This window comes from Vicia villosa, linkage group LG3 (assembly GCF_029867415.1).
Source record: "Vicia villosa cultivar HV-30 ecotype Madison, WI linkage group LG3, Vvil1.0, whole genome shotgun sequence".
Lineage (NCBI taxonomy): Eukaryota > Viridiplantae > Streptophyta > Magnoliopsida > Fabales > Fabaceae > Vicia > Vicia villosa.
The window spans coordinates 31966332-31981758 of NC_081182.1; the positions used below are offsets into that span (position 1 = coordinate 31966332).

General features: G+C 32.4%; 1 protein-coding gene across 1 annotated transcript; it reads right to left on the reverse strand.

The window, feature by feature from the left end:
* Positions 1-5754: 5754 nt before the first annotated feature.
* Positions 5755-14956, reverse strand: LOC131660874 (phosphatidate phosphatase PAH1-like). Its single transcript, XM_058930230.1, has 12 exons — positions 13808-14956; positions 12440-13319; positions 11587-11876; positions 11388-11461; positions 9738-9822; positions 7572-7658; positions 7386-7458; positions 7095-7138; positions 6734-6862; positions 6543-6641; positions 6204-6344; positions 5755-6112 (listed from the first exon to the last, which is right to left on the reverse strand). The coding sequence occupies exons 1-11, from the start codon at positions 14549-14551 to the stop codon at positions 6288-6290; spliced, it is 2562 nt and encodes an 853-aa protein (XP_058786213.1). The 5' UTR covers positions 14552-14956; the 3' UTR covers positions 5755-6112; positions 6204-6287.
* Positions 14957-15427: the final 471 nt, after the last annotated feature.

A 15427-nucleotide genomic window follows, 5' to 3' on the forward strand; every position in this document is an offset into this window, starting at 1 on the left:
TATTCCCGTATATCATTTTAGACTAAAAAGTATTTCGGTCATAAATACTATTTTTCGTAAATAAAAATATATATCAATAATAATAATTTATTTTTTTTGTAGAAAAAGAAGTGAGAAAGTGATGAAAGAGAACAAAATAGAGAATGAAGAGAGATTTGATAAATTTGAAAAAATATAACAGTTGTATTATTTTAATAATAAAATTAAGAACTTTATTGTGCAAAGACCAAAAAAACCATAAATTTAATGTGGTGGCAAAAAATCAAATAGGGGTATTTTTGACTTTTTCGCAAATTAATTTTCTTATATTTTAGATAGATAAAGCATGACACGCGTTATGTGCTGGTGACAGTCGTCAAGAGCTGGGAGCATGACGTCCGTCATAGAGCTAGAACAGGTTTGACCACATACATGGGAGGGTGACGACCGTCATGGGCCGGGACTAGCGTCGCCAGGACAATAGAAAGTTTTGTTTCTCTTCCCATATTCGTTGTTTTTCACTGTTTCTTCGCGCAGAGACTTCCAACCGCTTAATACATGAAACATGAACACACTACCGATATACTATTTCAAAAAGACATAGAAAAACACTGAAATGCATGTGAGTCGAGTCGAAAAGTACAACATATTCATGACTTATCGGTCTCTGTTAACTATGATTTTGTAAAATCAATTTTCTTAACTTAGGTTATCAATTTGTTTCTTTTTTCTAAATAAATAAATAAATAAATAAATTGTTACTTTTGAAAATTAATTTTTCCACAAAAATAATTTTTTAGCCCATTACTTAGGTTCCCTAAAATGAAAAATAAGAAATCAAGAAAATTTAAGGCCAAATTGAAAGTTTCATTATCAAAGTTTTGTCATATAAGACTTTTTTTGACATATCTACCTATACCACCTCAATCACTTAAAAACTCCATACACACTTACGAATTTATATCACAGGTAATAAAAAGATAGATGAGAAATAGTCTTGGCCAGAAACCAACAACATATTCATTAGTTTTCTAATTTTTCCACAATGGATGGAATATATATATATATATATATATATATATATATATATATATATATATATATATATATATATATATATATATATATATATATATATATATATATATATATATATATATATATATATATATATATATATATATATATATAGGGAGCATATCAAGTGAGAGTATATTTTAATGAGAGATGAGAGGAATAAATATCTATCATTGGATTCATCAAAAGAGAGAATGTTAATACATTAATGTGGTTATTAATTTCTCTCTCTTGATGAATCTCATAGTTGATATTTGTTCATCTCTTCTCTCATTAAAAAATGTTCTTACTTGATATGCTCCCTATATATAGGGAGCATATCAAGTGAGAGCATTTTTTAATGAGAGGAATAAATATCTACCATTGGATTCATCAAGAGAGGATGTTAATATATTAATGTGGTTATTAATTTCTCTCTCTTAATGAATCTAATAGTTGATATTTGTTCATCTCATCTCTCATTAAAAAATTATATATATATATATATATATATATATATATATATATATATATATATATATATATATATATATATATATATATATATATATATATATATATATATATGGGAGCATATCAAGTAAGAACATTTTTTAATGAGAGATGAGATGAACAAATATCAACTATTAGATTCATCAAGAGAGAGAAATTAATAGCCACATTAATGTATTAACATTCTCTCTCTTGATGAATCTAATAGTTGATATTTGTTCATCTCATCTCTCATTAAAAAATGTTCTTACTTGATATGCTCCATATATATATATATATATATATATATATATATATATATATATATATATATATATATATATATATATATATATATATATATATATATATATATATATATATATATATATATATATATATCAAACGTGGCAATATAAAATTATAAATAGAACACCCAACCTTGAAATTAGCATGAACAAAACGAAACACAATATAGTTAGTGTAGGTATGGTGTTCATGCAGCCTAAAGGGAGCAGTGATCATCGTGTGATGACGGTGGAGCAATTCAAACACTGGTTGAAGACAGTGTTTGACTCAGACGGTGATGGAAAAATCAGTAAAAGGGAACTGCGACACGCTGTGCGCCTTACAAAAGGATTCATTGCAGGTTGGAAAAGTGGTACAGACTTCAACTCTGCAGATGTCAACCACAACGGTTTCATTGATGAAAATGAGTTCAAAAACCTTGCTCACTTTGCCAGGGCCGGTTTTGGGCCTGTGCAACCTGGACCGTTGCACAGGGCCTAAAAAAAATGGGGGCCTCATAGTTTAGTGGTGGGCTTTATAAATTATAGAAGTAAAATGTTTATATATATTTTATGATGAAAGTGCATTACCTAGTGACCAATTTAGCGCAACGGAAGCAATAGAGGTTTTGAGATTTAATAACATGGGCTCGATTCCTGAACATATCATGTCAAATTTTATATTATCTTTTCATTTTAAAAACTGCCAAAAATAGTAAGCCACAATGAGAGTGCGTTTTAGTTTATGATATATACGTATCAAATTCTTAATTACCAAAAGTGTTTTTTTTCCATATAATAATTCCCATAAATTTAAAAATATACTTATTTAATATTAATCTTTTATGATAAAATATAACATATTGATTGTATCTATTTTTTTTGGTATAAAAGATATATTATTTTAGTTTATTTTATAATTATTAAAATTTCATCAATATTAAAATTATTTTTAATTAAATATCTATGATTAAACATGATAATAAATAAAATTAAGATATAAAAGATATTTAACAAATTCGGGTTTGTATTTTTCTATCAATATGAATTAACACATTATTATAATTATAATTGCATTAATTATTTGTTAGATCCTACAAAACAAATGGTCGCAACATATTTTCATATTTTACGGCTTAAGGTTTTTATTGTTTATTAATTCAAACACTTTATTATTAATATTGAACTGTTCAAGAAAAATGTTTTACTTTATAAAATGATACGATTTTTTCTATAAATAGAGAAATTTTACATAAAAAAAAAATTCAAAGTCATCCTTATAGGAATTAAAATTTTGATAATATATATTTTTTATAATAACAAAGAAAGGGAAAGAAAATTACCATCTTAAAGCGTCAGTATGTATCTTATCTCGATAGGAGAGTCGTTGAAATATAAGAGATCGACTTTTTAAGTTAGAACAAGGCCTCCAAATTGTTTGAGACGGCCCTGCACTTTGCAGACAAGTATTTCAATGTCAAAATTGCACAGTACTAGGTTCTGTTTCGTTATCTTGTTGGGTGTTTTGCTTGTTTTAGATGATCAATATTAGACATTAATTATTATAAGGAATAAAGATCTCATGCAAGCAGTATGCAATTGATATATTCAAAAATAAAATAATAGTAGATTCTTATCTATAATTCATTCCTTTTGCACTAATTGTTATTCAGCACTTCATGAAATATAATGTTACTTTAAAAAAAAAAGGTTTATGTTCCCATAACACTTCTTTCACGTGAGACTTTTGCATTTCATCTTGCATTCTATATAATTTTAGTTTAAAGAATTGTTTTTTAGAAATATAATATTGAAAAAATCGGGTGGAATTGAATTCATGTTCTTGAAGTAGGGGTGGTAAATATGATCCATTAAACAAAAAAAAGTCATTCACTTATCCTTTAAAAATTTCATCCAATTTATTCATTATATAAAATTTTAGTTAATGATTTAGATCTGGTCCATCAATTAGAGTTATGGATGGACATCCATCATATTTTTAATGTTTAATGGACTAGTTTAAATCCAATGATTTTATTTTTATAATAAAATAATAAAATAGTTTACTTTATCAAGGTGTGTCTACCATCTCTTCTCTCGATAGACACTTCACCGACCCCTTCCGCCTCTAGAGTGGTGTCATCCGCGAACTTTAATTTGTTCTTCATGGCACGATTGAGTTTGAGAAATCAATTCTTTCTCCATGTCATATGCGTTGAATAACCGGAGTCCAAATACCATTTATCGCTGCATTGAACTGCTTCTCTCACAGTCACCATCACATTTTCTTCTTCTTGCAATCGATTACAGCTTTTACGTAATCACTTACAACATGTTTCTGCAACATTCCTGAAATTGCTACTATTGTTGCCCTGCAGCCTGTTGCTGCTGCATTTCCCTTATGTGATCATGACCAATAGTGTATTCTCCTCATCAAACTCTTGTCTAGCAACTTTGGCTTCATCCCCCTAAGATTCTTTCTTGTTCGCAAAATGGTCAAACTTTTGACAAACAAAACATTGAGTCTTGCTCTTGTCTGTCATTCCTTTCACCTCTAAAGTTGCATTGGCCTCCAATTTTGTTACAGGTGCCCTTACCCTTTTGACAAGTCGAATTCTTTGAATTTTGGGATTCTCTTCCACCAAAATTATGAAAATTTCCTTTACTCTTCATGGGCCATTTTCCTTTTGACTTATTGTCTTTCTCATTAAAACGAGCTTGCAAAGTGATCTCCATCTTTACCTTGTCACTATTTCTCTCCTTCATCATTTGCTCATGAACCTCAAATGAGCTTTATATTCCTCTCCTTCGTCCTTTGCTCATGAACTTCAAATGAACTTTATAGCTCCTCTTTCTTCATCGTCGTAAAATCATCTAATTCCTCAATCGCTAAAACTATATTATCAATTTTTGCCGCATAACTAATTACTTAACTTTTTTTTTTATGGTGCGAACACAATCATAAAAAATCGCATAATTAATTATTTAATTTTTTTATCCCAACGTGTAAAACTGCATAACTAATTATTTAATTTTTTTTATCCCAACGTGTAAAACTGCATAACTAATTATTTAATTTTTTTATCCCAACGTGTAAACCTTTCTTTATTTGCGTAATAAAGCATTCAGCTACTTCAACGATACCAAAACTCAAAAACCGATCTGCAAAAAACTTTTGATTAAAAAGATTAAAGTGTAAAATAATAAAACTAATTTTATTTTAACAAACTCATAATTTATTAAGTATTACCAACAATAACTACAATTAATGATCAATATATCCTCTTTACATTTTAAAGTGAATCAGTAACATTAGAAGAATTGGATTCTTCAAAAACAAATTCTAAAAGACGTCAAAAACTTAAATTATATATAAAATATTTAATCATTATTTTGAATTTTATTCTTAAATGTATAAGATCAATTTATTTTTAATATTTCTTTTGTCTATATCTATTTGAAAATTGGGTTTAATGATATGCACCGACAGTGTAAAATAGTTTTACACTGTCATTCAATAGAAAATAAGGAATATGCCATGTCATTAAATTTTTTTAAAAATAAAAGTGTGGAGAAATTAGATACATGGTTGTGATTGGTTGACAGTGTAAAATTATTTTACACTGTCAGTGCATGACCCCTTTTCTCAAATTTTATTTTTTTTACTCTCCTTTTCTTTGTTAATTTTTTTTAATTATGTTGAAAATACTTATTTATTTATTTTATTTGATAGGAACTATCAAGCCGTTAATTTTTTATATAAAAAATAAAATCAATAAAACAAAATATTTATATACAAATATTTTAAATTGTTTTTAAACTACAACAATTATCAATAATAATTTAATAAAAGTTAACCTTCTCTTTATGTTTATCTTTATAAAAATAGTATTTAATATTTGATACACAATATTAATATATGTCTAATTTGATAGGGGAGTTTATTGTTAAACATTATTTGTATTATATTACCAAATATAACAAAATATAAATTGTATCAAACATAAATTCTGTTCACTCTTTTTATGAATTTCTCTCTGCACGCTAAAACTAGTACATATACAATTATACAATCGAATGGAAAGGAGCAGGGACTTGACTACGCACTAATCTAATCCTATAATCTATAATAATCGAGAAGAGATGTAAACTTCTAGAGATTCCATGGCTTAGTGGTAATGAGTTCGCACTGAACTAACAAAAATGAACCTGATCATATCCAACCTGATTTTTCATAAGAAATCCATCCTCCAAATTATAATTTTCAAAAAATCAATCCACAACAGAAAAGCGGTTTCCTGTATTAGTAAAAGATCATTATGAAGTTGCATGCACATGCAGAACAGTGTAAAATATGATTATGTATATTGGAGCTTATAATGAAATTACCTGTATTCTTTTAAGAGCTGAACAGCCTGCACCTATCCATAGCCAGGACCAACAATGGTTGAGCCCAAAAGCCATAGGGGTCTTTCAAATATCAATTGCAGAAGGTGGTAGCTTCCAGAAATTCCATGAATTAAAATCCTCCTGCAATCATTGTTCAGAAAGATTAAGGCAACAATGTGTTGCATTAGAAAAAATTCCTCCTGGAGTATCAAACTTGCATTCTAAGCATGATAATGTAACCAGAAATCCAAAATTTATATCAATTATATACGCGCATCAAAATCCCCAAGACTGATAATTATGAATAGAAAATTAAAACAAGAAGCTCTTTAATTAAACCTGCTCAGACGAGCTCGTTGGGGGGAACATTCCGTTCACGAGAGCATGCATAGAAGTATATGATTTTGTGTCAATACTTCGGTTCACAACTATCTCCCCCTGCAAAGTTTAAAAATAAGAAAGGCTTGACAAACTTATATTTCTGGAAATTCTAGAAATTTTATTTTTCAAAAATAAGAAGGATTATTTACCTTGGGGTTTATAATGAAGATTTTTCCTAAAGGGATTCCAACCTTAAGGTAACTGATTTCGTCAGTATCCCTATTTCCAAAACCAGCATAGAACGGATTGCAATCAGACGGAAAAAGAGCCTTGATACTCTGGAGACATGAAAATTCAAGTTTTTAAAACTTAATACCTTGATGAGCATGAAGACTATTTAAACTTGTGGTGAAAATGAGTAGAACTATTCACGACTTATTCAAATTCAACTTATCAAACAAAAAAGGCATTCTCAAGGCATTCCACCCCGAATGCTCAATTTGACTCGAACTCATTTTCACCTATATTTAAAATTATGGTAATATTAATATGTGGCAGCAGCAAACTAACCTCTAAGCATGCAATTTTGAATTCATGGGGAACCCTCCTAATAACTGAAAATGAAGAGAGAGAGAGAAAGTGTCATAGTCCAAAATATTTATAAAGTAAAGACCAGAGCATTACAAACTCAACCCTGATGAATATCGTAGACTCTGATACATCAATTAAATGGTCAAAGAATCATATATAAAAACTAGATGTTAGATAACTAGTATGCTATTCGAGTGATCTACATATAAGTAGAAGAAAGGGAACAGTAAGAAGCAGAAAGCAAACAAAAGCATACTGCAGACCTATTACCTTCACGGTATAGAGATGGAAAAAGTCCATCGGGGGAAATAACAACAGGACCTTCTGGTAAAATTTTGCCATCCTGCAACATATACAAAAAATAAATATGAAATTCTAATTGCTTTCTCCCTCTTATTCTCCCGCTCACCAGTACATTGTTGATATCAAAGACAGATCACTAATTTTATGAATCACCTGTTTAAGATTCAGTAGGAATTGTCGTGTAATATAGGCTTGAGAAATTGAACGAGCACTGAGAAAAAGCAGTTGGTAACCATTTTCCTGCAAATGTGAAATTGAGAAGAGAAGACAATGTAAAACATCCAACTCGGGTGAAAATAAATTGTAAAGTGAATTACTATAGACAGGGTACAGGTAGAATTTCCCGATAGAATCAAATCATAATACTACTGAAATTAGCAAATCATATCAGTGAATATTTATTGTATTTAATCTATATTTCTATTATAATATGAGGTGAGTGTAGTTTGATTTAGATATAACGAATCACAAATTCAACAAGATATCAGAGTCTAACTCACAACCGGCCTCCCTGTATCGAAGTACTTCCTGACCATAATATTCAGGCGTCAGGTCCCGTTGATGGAGTAAGTAGTGGCAATGCCAGTAGATATGGATTAAAAAATGCTTCTGTTTGTAGAGGAGCATACCTTTAAGAATGGATGGACTCATTTGAGGGGGAGATTGCTGGTATATCAAGTGTGAGCAAGCTTTTCCACTGTGGAGTTTTCAAACGGTTGGAATATAATAATAATTTTCTCTTTTCCAAATGATTCGATCCTCTTCGAATTTCTAGTTCTTTCTTTGAGTTCAGCCACCGTAAAGGCTAACTGTACTTTATTGTTCAGTTTGGCTGATGGGTATCCATCCAATTAAAACCATAGTCTGGTCCCAAAATCCAAGTCATCATAGTTACACACATAGCTGTCACCACGTGAACGCTCCAACATACACGACCCTACGTGTCACGGTGACCCTGCCATTAGATTTTCTGGAGTCAGATCGGCCATTCACCGAAGTGCCACAATCAACCACTGTCTCTCGCGACAGTACTCACGCCCCTCAAACAACTTCATTTTCACCAACGTGCTTTCATCAACAGCCGCGCGTGTGGGTGCTTCCGAGTTCTGGCTATATTCCAGCAAGGTTTCTTGGTCGCCTGTGTCGGTTTGTTTTTTGCGATTCTGGATTTTTCATCAGTTTTTGATTTTTAGGCACCAGTAAACAGGTTCCTGCTCAACCAACTCATGTTTATAGGTTTAGACCCATTTTCTCTCTCCATTGGCTGGTCATGGCTTCTTTGTCTCTTTTTGGGTCGTTTCAACGGCAGCATTGTTTTGGCATGTGGATCTCTCTATAGGTGTGTTTCACACCTTGTTTGCTGTTAGTTCATTTTGGTGAATTCTGAAAACTGTGCAACTGTTCTGCATGTTTTTTGGGGCCATGTTTAGGTCTTGTTAGTATGCATTTTTTCTGGTCTGGTTTTGCATATTTTTTCATTCAAGTTGTTGGTTGATAATTTGTCTAAGTCACTCTTGTTACAATGTGCTTTCTGCCTTGTCTCAATTTGATCTCTAATAGTAGGCTCTCTAGTCATTGGTCTCAACTTAGCACACTACACTGTCAATAGTTTCCTGTAGTCCCTTTCCCTCACCAAAGTCAAGGTTGAGTAGTTGGCATGAGTCATAGATGACATGTCCCACTTAATTTACTTTTTCTTTTTGGTAGTCCCGTTGTCCAACTATCGTCAGTGTTGAGTCACAGACACCGATCACATTAAGTTGGTTGTTTCAAGCAAAGGACAATATCTGACCCAATATCATTGCAGTTTTGTATGGATGTAATTCGTGAAAGTTCATTGTGATTTTAATACTCGTTGGTTGATTTTCTCTTTTAAAGGGTATACTTGTAACAAGATAAAAGTGAACTAAGCTTTAACTTGAGGGGGAGTTAGAAACAAACAACCAAGTCCTCATTTTTATTATTAGGATTAGAATTAGCAAATCATATCGATCAATATTTATTGTATTTATTCTATATTTCTATTATAAATAGAGGCGACTGCAGTCTGATTTAGACACACACAGTCACAAATTTAACAGGTCCCATGGTAAAACATCAAATAAAATTAATCAAGTTAGAATGATCAGAAGTTAAAAGACAAGTTAACAGTTCTGTGGTTTTAACAGAGACATCAACTAACTGTTTGTGCAGCTGGGCCTACCTATCTAAAAACTACAAATAATGCAATGATGCATGATCAGCGCATTCCGAAATTAACCATATTATTACATTGGGGTAATTTCAAAACATCTAAAGACATGGAGAATTGACACAAACCTTAACAGCGGAGAATAAATGTGCAACACCAGTCTGTGACCAGTCAACACCAACCAAAGGCATGAATTGACCAAGAACATCTGACCTGTAGGACAAGAAACAAAACAAATAAATTACAATTGGCACACCGTAGTTAGAAATTGAAATAATAATAATTAACAGAAGAGAGGTAGAAGACAGAGGCTTCAAACAAGTAAAAGTGTATCAGGATGTTAAAAATGCTCCTAGAAAGAGGGGAAGTAAATTCCTGACAACTAAAATTAACTTTTTGTTGTCCATCATATCTCACTTTCCTGCTCACTGTTCATAATACATATGGGATTCCAATAAAAGCAATCATACTTGAATAAGCAAACTCAATCTTTTCAGTTCAAAACTGACCAAAATTACTAATGGAGCCCCTAAACTGTCTCATAAAACTATTTCCTAAAGTATTCAATCATATTTGACTTAAAAGGTATATTGGTAAAGCTGAAATAAATCATATCCGACAACTCTACAATAATCAGGATGAGAACCAACTAAACAAGGATCCTCAACTACACTGGTATTTACATCCAATTGATGACATTGAACTGCACTGTCCCAGCCTAAGCTTTTAAGTGCCATTCATTACAAAAATAATATGAATGCTCCCAAGTGAATGAAAAAAAAAAACAGTAAAGATAACGTCAAAGCCGCATAAGTAGCCCAATTGAGTTACAAAGGAGTGTGGCCGTACAACTTTTCTTCACAGGAATCAAAATCTTGTATTTTGAAGAGATGAGCAGTTTTAAGTGCTACTTTCACTTCAATTTTATTATTACTTAAAACTAGACATTCAAGAGAATGATTAATGCAATAGGAAAAAATATAAGTATGTGTCAAGTTTCCCACATTGGATGAGAGATAATGGTGTGAACATATGTTTATAAGTGAAGACAATCTTCACCTTTCAAGTCAGTTTTATAGGATTGTGTTGGACCCAACCACAATTCCAAGGTATTAGAGTCTATTCAAAATCCGTTGGACCCCTTACTACAAGTTTTTCTCTATCGGATCACGAAGAATCAAATATGAAGGGAAACTCCAGAAAAGGTTTTCTCTATCCGTTGGACCACTTTTTCCGGTTTTGTAGAGTTGTGATAGGCCCAACTCGACCACTAAGAATCAAATATGAAGGGAAACTCCAGAAAAAGTGCCCCACATTCAACTATGACACTAGTGTTTTAATATTTTTCCTTCTTTTTCCAAATTCATTTTTTCACAAACAATCCATAATGATGTTAAATATTAGATCTATACTCCAAGCTTCATAGGTTTATACATGTGTTGAGTGTACAATATAGTTCAGAGTGGCAAGAGCATGCTAGTTTATATAAAAAAAATCTAACAGAAAGTAAACAAAAAGGTAACTACAAGATAAAGTGAAAATAGCATGAAATAAGTTTCATATGATTTTTGAGGAGCAAACAACTGGAAAAAAACAATCCTCTCAGCAATAATATTGCATAGGACAATATTTTCAGAAAGACAGCAAATATCTTCATTTGGAATGTGATACCAAATTAACAATGACAAAGAAAACAATTAGTAAAAGAAGGTTAGCATATTGTTAAACCGAGTTATCTATTTTAAAAACGGTTTAATTTCCAAAAGATATATCCTCACTTCGTAATTGTCCCATCCACATCCGAGATAACTATGCGGTCGTTCCATTTCCACAGATATATTTGAGCATCAACCTGTTAATCAAATCAAATGTAAAATATAAGAAATAATATTGGTTAAGAGATTCAAATTAAAGAAACATGCATTTAAGGGAAATATATTTGAAGTTCTTAAATCGTAGAAGTTCATTATTACTGACCTGCTGTTTCCCCAGCATAGCTGTAGAAAAAGTGAAGGTTACAATGTTCCTCCCTTCCTTCAGATTCAATGATGCTATCTGTTCAGAAGTTGGAGTTGTTTCCCTAATCATCTTTTTCGTTAGATTGGGTTTGCTATCATTTTTGTTCACATCTGTTAAAGTCTTATTCTCTGAAGAATTGCCATTAATAGTACTTTTAGCATCATTTGGTTTTGGCGGCGAAGATTCTCTAGATACTGATCTGCTCAAGGAGAAAGGCCAAATTCTCCAATTTCCTGTTGATGTACCTCCTGCATGATTTTTTTTCCAAAGATGGTCAACATATTTTGAATTTCAAAAGAGGCCGTGTGTTAGTCCAATAGACACCGTGCCTAATTCCTAAATCCCATGACAAATCTCAAAAATAAGTATATTGTCATCCCAGGACTAAAGAAAATAATTTGTTATCAACTAGATGTTCAGCAATGGATATTTTAAAGTAGAGTCAGCTTGCATTCCTTCATACAAGTGTTCGTAAATTGTTTGTATAATTGATAAATCAGCAAAGGAACTACCTAAGGCTTTATTTCCATGAAGCATATTTCAAAGAGTACAACAATGACAAAATCCTTCCATTTTTCTCTACCAAAACACTAGATACATGTCTCAGCAAATTAAATTCGTATAGTAGAATGTATGTTGCTTCCGAATCTTTAGTGTAATGAAAATTACCAACTGCTGCTAGACAATGATGTACAAATAATTTTTCCATAGGATAAAGTATATTCAGCATACAGTTTTTCATACTGTGTCCAATTCAGTTGACAAAAAACAAAGGAGACATTACAGTGGCAATTTATACCAGTTTCCTTACCAGGGGGAAGATTCAGAGCAGTATCTTTGAATTCATCAGAATCTTGGCAATCTTTGGCATCCGCCTGTTCATGAGGTAACTGCTTCTCTTTGTACTCGTCTAATTTTAAGGATTCCAAGTTATCCTTGCCAGGAAATGTCGAGTCCAGTGATTGACTTAAAGGATAACGAACATGTTGGCACATACTGTTACTACCAGAAGAAATATTTGGCAAGGATCCAGTACGCCGCCCAACTTCCTCCCCAGCATCCTCATTTTTAGGGATAACTATGGGACAGGAAGTCACTCTTGAGTTTTCAGTTCCATTCTCATAAGAAATATTATCTTTTTTATCTATACATTTGGGACTTAATGATCCCTCAAATTGATCATTAACTCCACTTTCATCAAAGTCACCAAAAAGGAAATTCTCTTCATCTGAACTCGGGGACAGTGATATCCTAGATGTTTCACTAGGTAAACAATCACCAAAAGAGTGTGATGGAGTTGATAGCGAGCTAGAGACATCTTTATCCTTCATGTTATTCTCACATAATCCTCGGTCATCCTGGCTGTTGTAACTGGAAGCATTGGTAACAGAACAGGACTCAGCTTTTTCACTTGAACAATGCCCTATACCCAAGTTGTTTGTTTGAGGTTTTGGAGGTTTTGGAGGTTTTGTCAAGTCTACACAATAGGACTCAACTTTCTCGCTTGAACAATGTCCTGCATCCAAATTGTTGATTTGAGGTTTTGGAGATGTTGTTGGGTCTTCAACATCCTCCACATCGTCGTACATACTAGCTTCTGAATCAGAAGAATCTATTCGCTGAGCCTGAGAATGAAATTCATAGACTTCCACTACATCAGCATTCTTAGTGACTTCCTCCTTCTCCATACCCTGAAGAGGAATTTTAATATACCAGTGTTAGTGTCAATCAACATAACAAATTAGAGGGTTGCTCGATTAAAAAAATTCAGTATCATATACTTTTTCTAAAGCACCATCATTAATAAACAGATTAGAGGCCAGATCAAACCCATTTGACAGACATTTTTAGAAACGTCAAGGATAGTTGTCTTTTTTAAGGATAATAGGCATTGTCAATGATAATTGCGTGACCGTGATTTAAAATTTGACTTGACCCTATTTGAATAAAACGACCCTATTTGAATAAAACGAAATTAAGCGCTAATAGCATAATTTTCATCCCATAAGTGCTGATGTATAAGATTTTTTATGTAACAAAAGATAAAATAAAGTTCAACTGATATCATAAGCTATAAACTAAGTTAGAAATTGTTTTCAAAAGTAATCCTAGCTTTTCTGATAAGCTCTTTCAAACAGTCTAACAAGTACTTATATCATTAGGTAAACTGTGAATTTACCTTAGTTACGAGTGAATGCAAGACCTGATCATGTAGATGGACCTCTGCACTTTCCCCATGAGCAAGGTACATGACCTCATGAGTTTGTTCCCTTGAAACCTTTTCTCCACTCAACTTCTTCTCAACCTTGGCAACACCAAAAGAACCATCCTCATTCTCCACAACCACAGCATGATCACCACTCTCTCGATTATCCTCCCCATCGAGATTCGTCGACCACTTAATATCCAACAAATTCGCCGCAATCTCAGCACGTTCCTTATTCCCAATAGCATCTTCAAATTCCCCACTCAAAGACCTTCTCCCGAACATAAGCCCAAGTATCCTCGACCGCCGCGAATTCGAATTAGTCCTCCCAACAACCTTCCCATCCTCCGAACCAAAATTACTACTCTTACTCTTCAACGATTGAACATCGAGATCATCACCATCACCAGATTCAATCGAATCAAACAAAACCGATTCAACATCAATCTCTCTCAGAAAGAACGCTTCCCCTTTGTTATCGAGATGCATTTGTAAATCAGCGTCGATTCCGTTCACGTTGATCTGGACGATTTTCTCTTTCGATTTCAAAACTCCTTGGAATTTGCCGAATCGAACGTACCATGGCGAGGATTTGAAGGAACCGTCTTGTTGTTGAACGACGACGATATCGACGGCGCCACCGAATGGATGAAAGGGGCCGGAAACGGTGTATACGCCTTGACTAATGTAGCTCCCTAACCTCCCCACCGCTTGCATCCTCACATAAACTCAATCAATTTAATATTATTGCTATTAATATTGTTATGTTATTGTATATTGTAATGTAACTTATTCTAATTTGTTTCTTTTTATGAATAATGCTGTGATCTCTATGAAGTGGAGTGATTAAATTTTTGCTATAAAGTTTGGGGTTAATTGAGGTGGGGTATGGGGAGATAGGGAGAGAAGAGGAATTCTGGGAAGATGGACGAGTTGTTGTTGTTGTTGGCGAATGGCGAAGAACAGTGGTTACGTGGGTTTCGGTGGGGCGTGATTTCGAAATTGTTTGGATGGTTTTGGACCGTTTGATCAAATCTTTCTTGCCTCGCCTTGCTTCACGCTTCCTTCTTCTTGCTTTTTGCAAACCGAGAAGACAACTTCTTTGAATAGTTTTGTATATATTCCTTGTCTAGTTCAAAGTAAATAGCATTGGGATGTTGATGAATTATGTTATCTATGCCAAAAAGTCTAACATATTTGATATTTTACCATTAAGTACTCTCTCATTAAATTTTTTTGTCTAGTGGAACATTTTTTAATAATAGTAATTGTTTTGTTAAAATATCAATAGTAATATTTATCATATTTTTTATTATTATCTTTTTATTTATTAACTTTTTATTTCAGGTGACAAAGCAGAAGTCAATTAGAATTGTTCATGTTCAAATTTAATAGGGTCTCTATACAATTGGAACTTGGAAGAGTTTATTATAGGGTTTTTCGTTACATCATATGTACTCGTCACAAGTTATATGAAAATTCAAAAATACTATTCATAAGCTATCTTTCAAATTCATATAAAGTGTGTTCAAAAATAACATTTACCCATCATATTCCCAAATTAACTTTCAAATCATATCTTAATAATATTAA